The sequence below is a fragment of the Psittacula echo genome (assembly GCF_963264785.1).
Source record: "Psittacula echo genome assembly, chromosome: 25".
Lineage (NCBI taxonomy): Eukaryota > Metazoa > Chordata > Aves > Psittaciformes > Psittacidae > Psittacula > Psittacula echo.
In genome coordinates this window covers 835673-846082 of record NC_137760.1, presented here as the reverse complement: position 1 = coordinate 846082, position 10410 = coordinate 835673, and the positions used below count along the sequence as shown (strand labels likewise).

Sequence of the window (10410 nt, the reverse complement as noted above, 5' to 3'; positions counted from 1 at the left end):
CTAGAGCCCTTAGGGTCCACCCCAAAGGTCCCATGTACCCCCAGAGCCATGTAGATCCCCCCAGAGACCCATATGGCCTTAAGGTCCCACAGGTGCCTCCCAAAACTCCATAATTCAGCCCCAAGCCCCCCCCCAAGGCCCCACATCCTCCCCCCACACCCTTGAGGGCCCCCAAAGCTCCCTAATTCTCCCCCAGAGGCCCATAGGACCCCCCTAGAGCCCTGAGGGCCCCCAAATCTGCAAGGGTCCTCCTCAGAGCCCTGTAAGTCCCATCCAAGTCCCACAACATCCCCTTCCCAAACCAATGTCACCCCTTCAGGGACCCCCAACCCCCAATGATCCAGACAGAACAGGGCCGGGATTTGGTGGTTTTTCCGTTCACTTTTCCGCATACTTTTTATTTGTTACAAACATACAATTCTTTAAATATAGACTTGTAAAACTCCATCTGCAAAAATCTGCTACGGGGGAGGAGAGGAGCAGAGGCACGAGGAACTCCTCACGCCGGGCGTCGTCTGGCGCTAGTGGTAAGATCCAGGGATCCAGGCCCTGCCTTCGGCAACCGCCGGCCGCAGAGGGATGAGGGAGGAAGGGAGGGAAGCAAGGGGGGGGCACAGGACACCCCCCCTGGCGCCGGCAGCCCCGCCTCGGGCTGCCTAAAGTGCATATGGTTGCTTTTCTGTTTTTCTTTCATTAAAAAAATAAGAGGAATAAAACTTTCTTCTTTCTCAAGGGACTGCGGGGGGGGGGAGGAGTGGGTCGGGCTCTCAGCAGATCCCGGCTCATCCCGGAGGATCCGGTGGTGTTCCAGCATCGCCCCGCCGGCGCGTTCTGCTGCAGAACCCACTGCTTTCACCACCTCCAAGATGCTGCTCCCCTCTCCCGTCTCGGCTTGATCCACAAGAGCCGTTCCAGCGCCAGGAAACATAGCCTGACCGGCTCGGAAACACGGCCTGACCGGCTCGACCGGCTCCGCGAGGGCTCCAGCCTCTCCCTCTGAGCCACGGTTGGCATCTCCCACTGGGAATGCTGTCCTGGTGCGCACAGCCAAGAGCTCCGTTGGGCATTAGCTCCCGTACCGTCAGCGCTCACTCCCACTTCCGTCGGTTTGGATTTTCTAGGATTTTTTTGCTATTTTTCCGTGGATTTTTGGAAGCTTTTCGTTTGGCTCCAAAGAGGAGCTGGTGAAGGGGTCACCCAGAGCAGTCACCGCTCTCCCAGCACTGAGGGCCCATTCTGTGCCCCTCACCCCCAAAGTGGACGGGACTGAGGCAGGAGAATTCCCATTTTTATCCCTTTGGGGGGGGGGGGGGGGAATATTGACTTGAAGCATTCCCACTATTCCCGGAGCTCTGCACATTTTGGGGTATATACAGCGAAGTTTGGGCGCTATACAAGATTTACAGGTGAGTTCTGTACAGCCACAGCGCGCTCGCAACCCGGCCCTTCCGGAGCAACTCCCAGCTGGAAGTTCCATGGATTTGGGATCATTTCCCTCCCCCCCAGTCAAAAACCAACCCCAGAACTCAAAAGGAATTTGTTTTCTACAGAATCCAAAGCAAACTCCCCCCCCCCAAGCCCCTCATATATGTACACACACGCGTGGAGAGGTGTATCTACATATATATAGATACAGGAACAGCCGGACCGCGGCGTTCCCGGCGCTGATGATCTGTCACCATCACTATCATCATCACCACCACCATCACCTCAGAGCTGATCCTGGGCACTGGCCGCGGCCTCACCCAACTAAAAGGAAACCCTTGAAACTCATCCCAAAACCCCCCCCAGAGCAGCCACCCGAGTCCTCCCTGGTGCCGCAGCTCCTCCACGCCGCCGGCGCCTCCAAACTCTGCTTGGATTCCTCCCGATTCCATCGTTTTGGGGATGTTTTGGCCTCTTTTGCCTCTCTGCTCTTCTCAACCATCTCCTGCGGTGGCAAATGGAAGATTCCCACATGGAGCCGGCGCTTCTCCAGCAGGAGAAAGGCTTCATGCTGCCGACGCTGACGCGGCCCCAGCTCCTGCTTGTGTTGTCGTATGGATTTTGTTCTCCTTTTGGCTTTACTTGCCTCTTTTTTTCCTCCTATTCCATGTATCCCATGGTTTTCGAGCCAGGCTGGCGTCGAAAGGCAAGGCTAAATTCCTGTAATTCAGCCCCAAAATATAGGAATATATATATATCGTTTATATATATATATATAGAGCTCATCCTCTTCTAAAATGAAAGGAGAGGTACTGCCTGCGTCTGGCGCCGGCGCCCACCGCTGGCGCCCACCGCTGAGTCCGTCACGGCGGAGCCACGCTTCCCCCCAGGAATCTCCTTGTGGAAGGAGCGGGAAGAGCGGAGCGGGGGGGGGGTCCAGCAGGACGTCACTGAGAGCTGCCTTCGGGTACAAAATACAGTACGGACGCGGGTGGGTCACCGAGATAAAAGACTATTGCTCCCGTGTTGAGTGAGGAAACCAGGCTTACAAACGGGATGAAGGGAAGAAATCCGCATTAAAAATCCCTTGGGAAGAGCAACGGCGGCAGCGGAGGGCACGCGGATGGGTGGATGGACGGACAATGTCCCCCCCACGGGTACTGCTCCTTTGGGGTGCTGCTCCTTTGGGGTGAGGAGGGACACGGTGTCACATCCCCCCCTGCTGCACGAGGGCTTCCCAATAAATACGGAGAGAGGGATCCGCGGCAATAAATTAAGGAGGCGGCGGCTCCCAAAAAACAGCGGGAAGAACTCCATAAAAACCAGGAAAACTGAAGTCCTCAATGTGGAGAAGCCGTGGGATGAGAGCAGGAAACTTTGGAATGAAGAGCGCTGGAGCCCAGCTCAGTCCGGAGGCGCTGGGAAAGCGCAGGGCTGGAAGGGCTGAGTGAGCTAAAAAACAGGGAAAAACCAGGAAAAAAGGGGTGGGGGGGAAAGACGATTTGAGAATGGAAAACTCCATTTTAATGTGCGAGGCCATGGGGGGGCCCCGGCAGGGGCAGCACCGGAGCAAAGGGATCAAAGAGAGGGGGGAAAATCCTCAAAAATCCCCCCAAAAAAGGTCCAGATCCCACTGGCGCCGCCGCCTGAGGTCGGTGCTGCGGGAGGAAACTCAAATCCCGGTGGAAGAGGTGGCTGTTGGTGCCGGAGCAGGGGTAAGGGGAAGGTTTGGTGCCGGGTCGAGCTTCCCTTGTGTGATCCCGGTGGGAAATCCTCAATCCCGAGGAATCTGCGGGCCTGGAGTTGGGGGGGAGCAGTTTGCATCCCAAAAACCCGGAAAGGAAGAGAGGAGAGTGGGGAGGAAAGGAAGAGAATGGTGGTGGGGGATTAAAGGGGAAAACCTGATGAAAACAGAAAGGAAAGAGGGAGAGAAAGAGGGAAAAGAGGAGAGAGAGAAAATAAAGGGTTAAAAAGGAAAATTAAGGGAAGAAAAGTAAAAAGGAAAAGGAAAGTAAGGGGGGAAGGGGAAGTAAGGGAAAATGGCCAAAGCAAAGGGGAGAAAGAGGAAAGCAAAGGGGAGAAAAAGGAAAGCAAAGGGGAGAAAAAGGAAAGCAAAGGGGAGACAGAGGAAAGCAAAGGGGAGAAAGGGGGAAAAGGGGACATCAATGGGGAAATGAAGGGGGAAGAGGGGAAGCCAGAGGGGAGGTACAGCCGAGATTGGACGTTGGTCCATGTGTGCCCCCCCCCCGGCTCTGGCTCCGCAGGTTCCGCCGCTGCCCCCTCCCCGGCTCTGGTGCCGGCACGTGGCTGGTCTCGGTGGTGCCCCCGGAGGCTCCATCGGCACGGGCCGGGCTCGGACCCGGTCGCTCCCCCCGCAACCACCAGCAGCGAGTCCTCCGCGGTCGGGCCGGGCTCTCCCTCTCTCCGGTGGCGTTGGGGGGGTGTCGGTTCCGGGGGGGTGGGGGTGGGATTCGAGGGTGTCGGGGAAGGGGCCGGCGGCGGGATCCGGGGCTCAGTCGTCGTCCACGTCGTCGCCGTCCGAGTCGTCGCCGGCGCCGCTGCCACTGCCGGGGCCGGGGGGCCCGGCGCGGCGATCGTAGAGCTTGTCCCGCTGGCGCTCCTGGATGTCGCGCATCTCCTCGGCGTAGCGGCAGAAGGCGCCGCCGAACTTGGCCCAAGCCTTGTAGGGGACGGTGATGGCGTTGCGGTAGGACGGCTTCACCTCGCTCACCCGCAGGAACACCCCGTACTTGTTGCAGCCCACGTCGAAGAAGAAGCGCTTCGAGTCCACCGTGATGGACGTGCCCTCGGGCAGCTCCCCGTAGAGCCCCCCCCCGCCGGGGCCGCCGCCGCCGGGGCCGCCCAGCTCGTCCTCCTCCCCTCCGTAGTCGTCAATGAGCTTGGCCAGCGCATCGCGGAACTCGATGAGGCCCTGCGCCGGCAGCGCGATGGTCTGCCCGCTCTGCAGGCCGGGGGGCCCGCCCGGGAACCCCCCCGGGCCGCCGGGGCCGCGGTTCACGGTCTGGCGGATGCGGAGGAAGCGGCCGCGCTGGTTCTCCTTCAGGTCCAGGTAGTACTTGCGGTTCTCCCGCACCAGGAACTCGCTCTTGAGGGCGCGGCGGGGGCCGGGGCCGGCGCCGTCCTCGCCGGGGGGGCCGGCGGCCTGAGCGAGCTGCTCGGGGCTGGAGGGGCCGAGCTGCGCGTAGTGCTCGATGAAGTCGCCCAGGTAATCGCGGAACTCGGCGGCCACGGCCATGGAGAGCGTGAGGCGGCTCTTGGAGCCGCCCGCCCCGACCTCGGCGATCTTCAGGAACCGGCCCTTGGCGTTCTGCTTCACATCCAGGTAGAACCGCTTGTTCTGGATGTCCAACCGCTTCGACGCCAGCTCCTGCGTCTCCTGCTCGGGGCCCGCTCCGCCGCCGGAGCCCGCCCCGGACCCGGCGCCGCCTCCTCCCGCTCCGCTGCGCCCGGTCCCGAACCCGCCGCCGCGCTCGCTGCCGCTGTCCCCGTCCGCCATCTTGTCCGCCCCGCGCCGGCCCTTCCGCGCGCGACCGCCCCGCTTCCGGCGGGCCCCGCCCCGCCCCTCTGCGACAGGGGTGACGTCACCGCCGCACTCCGCTCGCGGCCGCCGAGGCCCCGCCCACCGCGTCCCCGCGCGCCCTCTGCGCTAAGCCACGCCCCCTCCATGCGCGGCGCCGTGACGTCACCGCCAGCCCCGCCTGTCAGTCACGGCTCCGCGCGGCGCTGAGGGCCCCCCCAGAGCCGCGCCCTCCTTCGGTGTGTGACGTCACCGCCGAGCGGCATGACGTCACTGACAGCGTCAGCAGCGCTAGGGGTGTCCCACACATGGACTATCCGGCTGCAGCTCTCTCGGGTCCCAGATCCTGCCTGCTCCGCGGGAGCATGACATCACCGATGACATCATCGGGGGGGGGCCGCACTGGGGCCACAGCAGCCTCCAGGCCCCCTGTGGGGCTGCACAGGGACTTTTGGGACCACCCCCCCCCCCCCGAGCCCAGGGCTGCTCCTGAACCCAGTGTTCACAGGACTGAACCACTGCAGAGCCCAGGGGAGGCCCAATGGGCAACCCCCACTGCCACAGGGACCTGGGGGAGGAGTACCCAGGGCATCAGCCACCCTCAGGCACTGGTGGGGCCCCTGAGGACATACAGATCCCCCCCGAGGGTGGAACAGAGAGGGGAGGACCCAGAGCCCATGGGTGCAGGTACCCCTCAAGCACCCCTTTGAGGTACCCCCTTCCCAGCCCTCTGCTCCTGTGAGTGACACCAAACCCGGGGGCTTCCCCAAACACAGCTCCAAGGTCATGATACCCCCCCGCCCCCATGGGTGCTGCACCCCCCGCACACACACACACACAGTCAGGGGCTCACAGACACAAACTCTTTATGTGGGGGGAGCAGCTCCCTGGAGGTGGAGAAAGGGGAAGATCGGGGGAGGCTCCTGGAGGTGTGGGGCTCAGAAGCGGCTCCAGGGGGGTCCTCAGTGGGGCAGCTCGTGCGGGATGAGCTTGTAGTGGGCACCGCAGGAGGGGCAGCGCTGGGCCTCGCCCTTGTGCAGCCAGAACCAGACCACGTAGCTGTTGTCCTCTTCGCCTATGGAGGGAGAGGAGGAGGAGGGGTAGGACACAGGCCCGGACAGAAAGACGCAGAAAGGGAGCCGTGGGGGGGGCTGTCACTTACAGACACACCCCACGATGCGCTTGTTGTTGATGGACGGGACGAGGTTCGGGTCCTCCTTGGTCCCCGCGTACCGCTTCGGCCGGAACATGCTATAGGGGTCCTGCAAGGAGGGGCGGTGTTAACGGGGGGGCGCACCGGGACCTGCCCACCCCCCCCGAGCCCCGCTCCCCCCGCACTCACCAGGCCCTTGTTCATGGCCTCCATCACTTTCCGCTCCAAGCCCGTCGCCTGCTCCTCATCGGTGGCCAGGCGGCCTGCGGGACAGCGCGCTCAGACCGGAGACCGCGGCTTCCCGCAGCCTCCCCGGTTCCCTCCCCGCTCTCACCGGGCACGGCGAGGCCGCGGCCCCCCCCGGTCCCGGTTCCCTTCCCCGCTCACCGGGCGCGGCGAGGCCGCGGGCGGGCGCGGCGCGGGCAGAGGCCGCGGGCAGCAGCCGCAGGGCCGCGCTCACCCGCAGTAACCTTGAGGCCATGGCGGCGGCGGCGGAAGTGGAAGTGGCGGCGGGTCGGGGCCAGGGGCGGGGCTTGAGGCGCGAGGCTCGGACACGCCCCCCGACTGCGAAGCCACGCCCCCGGCGGGTGGCCACGCCCCTCTGCTGCTGGCTCCGCCCCTCTGTGTGGCCCCAGGGGTCACTGGGGGGGTAATGGGGGACCATGGGGACACTCCATGGGATGGGGACACGTCCAGGGCCTCAGGGACAGGAGGACCCCAAGGGACAGGGTCACCCCCAAGAGACAGGGACATGGGGTGGGGGGGGCAGGGATGATGTCCATTGGGTTTTGGGGACAGGAACACCCCCCAGGAATGGAGACAGGATCATGAGGACAATGTCCTGGGACCCTGGGGACAGGGACACCCCCCAATGGATGCCCCAGAGCCTTGGGAACAGGAGGACCTCAAGCAATGGGGACAGCTATGGGGTGATGGGAACAACGTCTGTGCAGCTGTGGGGACAGGGACCCCCCCGAGGCACAGGGACACCCCTGAGGGGATGGAGGTGATGCCGCAGGGCCTTGGGGGCACCACACCTCGTGGTGATGAGGCCACCCGTTTATATCCCCCCCCCGTCCTTCCCCCCCCACTCACCACCCCTTGTGTTCTGAGCATTGGAAGGCGAGCAGGGTGCAACCCATAACCACCACCCCCCCCTCTGGTGTGTGCTCATGACACCCCCAAACCAGCCGTTTTCCAACCCAATTCCAAGGCCTTGTTCTGTGCTTGGCACCCATGGGTGCTGGGGGGGGTTGGTATCAGCGCCCCTTTGCACCCCTGTGGCCGGAGAGGGCTGCACCGTGGGGGGTGGGGGGGGCATGGGCCGATGCCAAGGGAGGAGGGCAGGAGGGACGGCCGGCCCCGCCGCAGCGCCGCCCGGACGCGCCCGCTCGCCACCACCTCACCCCAGCCCGGGGTGTCGGAGGGGGGGGACACACAGAGGACACCCCAATCCCCGTGGTCCCCCCCCTCTCCCCACCACCGGCCATGGGCATCCAGGGCATGGAGCTGTGTGCCGTGGCCGTGGTCATCCTCCTCTTCATCGCCGTCCTCAAGCAGTTTGGGATCCTGGAGCCCATCTCTGTGGAAGGTACTGTCCCCCCCTTTAATTAACCCTAATTAAGCCTCATTAATGAGTCTATTTTCAGACCTCCCCAAATCTCTTGGAGTGTTTCTCCCCTTTAAAGGACCTGTTGGGCCTATCAATAGGCCCCTTAGGGTCAAACCTGCAAGGTTTGGGGGTTCCCCTCCTGAGGGTGGGTGGTTGGGGGTGAATCTGAGGATTTGGGGGTGCGGGGGGAGGGAGCCACAGCCTCCCCTGCTGCCCTGCCCCCCCCTGCCGCGTCATGGCCCAGCCTTGCTCTGCCCTTCCCTATGGGGCTGGGCTGGGTCCAGCCCCCCATAAACACCACATTGAGGGGTGCAGGGAGCAGCCCCCCTCACAGAGATCCTCCTGGGGGGGCTGGGACCTTTGTGCCCCTTGAGACCCCGCAGGCAGGGTGATGGGGGGACCCCAGCCCACAGTGACCCCCAGACCCTCCAAAGGGGGGGGGGGTCCCCAATCTCCCATCGACCTCAATCCCCCCAGAGATGGCACATGGGGACCCGCAATTCCCATCTGGAGGAAGGGGCTCAGGGCTTCTCCTTTGCATCTTGGAATACCCGGGCAGGAGGAGATGGGGGTTTAACACCCCCGGCAGCACCTGAGGGGTTTGGGGCGCTCCTGCTGCCCCAGCACTGCAGAGCCTCTCCTTGGTCCAGTTTTCCCACCCCGACATTCCTGATCCCGGCCCTGAGCGGCTCCGCGGGGGCCTCCCAAGCAGCAATTATTAATGAGGCATCATTTATTAATTACCTTCGGCCGGGGCGGGAGGCAGCATTAACAGGGCCAGAGCGAGAGGTTCCACACCCTGGGAATGCGCTGCTGGAGGCTCCTGGGGAAACCCTGGGATCGGGTGGCTTCCCCTTGGGATGTTCAACCTGGAGGTGCCCTTTTCCCCCCCAGCACAAGGGGAGCGTGGGGTCCACCAGCAGGTCCTGGGGGGTGGGATTGGGTGGGATGAGCCTGGAATGATGCGGAGAAGCCGCGTTGCTGGGAGCAGACAGCAGCGATGTCGAGGTGGAGCTGGCGGCCGCACGGCACCAACCAGAGGAGCTGGAGCAGCTGCTGGCACGGACCAAGTTCTCCAAGCGGGAGCTGCAATCCCTGTACCGCAGCTTCAAGAGCGTGAGTTGGGGGGGCCCTCACCCCCAGCGCAGCTGCACCAGAGCTGTGGCCTCACCAGTGCCCACTTCCCTGCCAGGAGTGTCCCAGCGGCCTTGTGGATGAGGAAACCTTCACGCTCATCTACTCCCGGTTCTTCCCGCAAGGCGGTGAGTGCCAGGGGTGATGCCGATGGGAACAGGGGCTGGGACGCGGCGGCTTCACCAGCTCCCGCTCCCCCGCAGATGCCAGCACCTACGCGCACTTCTTGTTTGATGCCTTCGATGCTGACCACAATGGGGCCCTCTGCTTCCAGGTGATCCATGAGCTCTTCCTTTGGGATCACAGCTCTGCTTTGGCTGGAGCCGGTGCTGGGGTTGATGCCGGAACTGCGGCACCAGCTTTACCGTGGGGATTAAAAATAGCTGCAAGCGAGAATGGAAACGGGATCAATAGGGATAAAACACAGTTCCCACCAAGGCGTCCGCAAGCGCCAGTGGAGGGGGGTGAGATGAGGGTCCCATCCCTCAGGTTCCGTAGGGATGTTCCCACTCAACCACGGTTCCTTCAGCAGGATTTTGTCCTGGGGCTCTCAGTCCTGCTGCGGGGGACGGTGCAGCAGAAGCTGCAATGGGCTTTTAACCTCTACGACATCAATAAGGACGGCTGCATCACCAAGGAGGTGACAGGAGGCTGGGAGTATCCCAGGGGATGGGGATGGGGACAGAGGTGCCCTCAGCAGGAGGGTTCTTGTCACCGCTCTCTCCCCCTTAGGAGATGCTGGAGATCATGATGTCCATCTACAACATGATGGGGCGCTGCACCCGGCCCGCGCTCCGAGACTGTGCTCCCGCGGAGCACGTGGAGCTCTTCTTCCAGGTGAGGGCATCCCCCTCGGCCCAGCAAACACAATGGGGCTGGCACCAGGGCTGCCACTGTCACCCATTGGGGCTGTCACTGGGTCCAGGCTGTCACTGTCACACGAAGGGGCTGTTATTGGGCCCATCTCCACTGAGCCCCATCTCTTCCCCTGCAGAAGATGGACAGGAACGGCGATGGCGTTGTGACCTTTGAGGAGTTCCTGGACACGTGCCTGAAGGTGAGGGGCTCCCATGGGCTTCATCGTCATCACCCCCCCTCCTGCTCTGCGCCCCTCACCTACCCCACCATGGAGGGGTTATGGCGGCAGCTCCGGGTCTGACCCGCTCCTGTCCCCACGCAGGACGAGGACATCATGAGCTCCATGCGCATCTTCGAGGACGTGCTCTAGAGCCGCGGGAGCGGGGTTTCACGGGGTGTTTTCTAATTAAAGCCAATAGAGACAATCTGGGGGCAAAACCGGGGATTTCGGTGCCAACGGGGAGCGGCGGGGGCCCGGCCTCGGCGCTGTCATGGCGGCGCCCACACGGCGTCCGCGCTGCGTATCCTAGCAATTCTGCAGCTCCCCCCGCTCCGGCTCTCATTGGGTGAGCGGCGGAACTCTGGCCACTCTCATTGGCTGCACGGCCAACGCCTCCCGTTCCTATTGGCTGCACGGCAGGAAGCTACCGGCTTTCGCATTGGTGGGCCCGAGGGCGGGGCGGGGACTCA

General features: G+C 63.2%; 3 protein-coding genes across 3 annotated transcripts; 1 reads left to right on the top strand and 2 right to left on the bottom strand.

Annotated features, from left to right (window-relative positions):
- Nucleotides 1–3817: 3817 nt before the first annotated feature.
- PURB (purine rich element binding protein B) lies at nt 3818–5040 on the bottom strand. Its single transcript, XM_080634688.1, has one exon. The coding sequence runs from the start codon at nt 4940–4942 to the stop codon at nt 3938–3940; it is 1005 nt and encodes a 334-aa protein (XP_080490814.1). The 5' UTR covers nt 4943–5040; the 3' UTR covers nt 3818–3937.
- A 772-nt stretch (nt 5041–5812) lies between these two features.
- On the bottom strand, nt 5813–6644 carry COX5B (cytochrome c oxidase subunit 5B). Its single transcript, XM_080634450.1, has 4 exons — nt 6504–6644; nt 6306–6379; nt 6126–6225; nt 5813–6038 (listed from the first exon to the last, which is right to left on the bottom strand). Exons 1-4 carry the CDS (start codon nt 6595–6597, stop codon nt 5926–5928), a joined length of 381 nt encoding a protein of 126 aa, XP_080490576.1. The 5' UTR covers nt 6598–6644; the 3' UTR covers nt 5813–5925.
- A 960-nt stretch (nt 6645–7604) lies between these two features.
- Nucleotides 7605–10028, top strand: LOC308229956 (calsenilin-like; the record flags this gene model as incomplete). Its single annotated transcript, XM_080634356.1, has 7 exons — nt 7605–7707; nt 8720–8844; nt 8921–8990; nt 9066–9136; nt 9395–9502; nt 9595–9699; nt 9857–10028. 7 exons carry the CDS (start codon nt 7605–7607, stop codon nt 10019–10021), a joined length of 747 nt encoding a protein of 248 aa, XP_080490482.1. The 3' UTR covers nt 10022–10028.
- Between the last annotated feature and the right edge of the window lie 382 nt (nt 10029–10410).

Bases quoted from the DNA above. Each gene is read 5' to 3' on its own strand.
- PURB (XM_080634688.1), bottom strand. From the start codon at position 4,942: ATGGCGGACGGGGACAGCGGCAGCGAGCGCGGCGGCGGGTTCGGGACC.
- COX5B (XM_080634450.1), bottom strand. From the start codon at position 6,597: ATGGCCTCAAGGTTACTGCGGGTGAGCGCGGCCCTGCGGCTGCTGCCC. The intron at 6,380-6,503 runs GTGAGCGGGGAA...GCTGTCCCGCAG, and splicing joins CCGCGGCCTCGCCGCGCCCG to GCCGCCTGGCCACCGATGAG. The intron at 6,226-6,305 runs GTGAGTGCGGGG...CCCTCCTTGCAG, and splicing joins AGGCCATGAACAAGGGCCTG to GACCCCTATAGCATGTTCCG.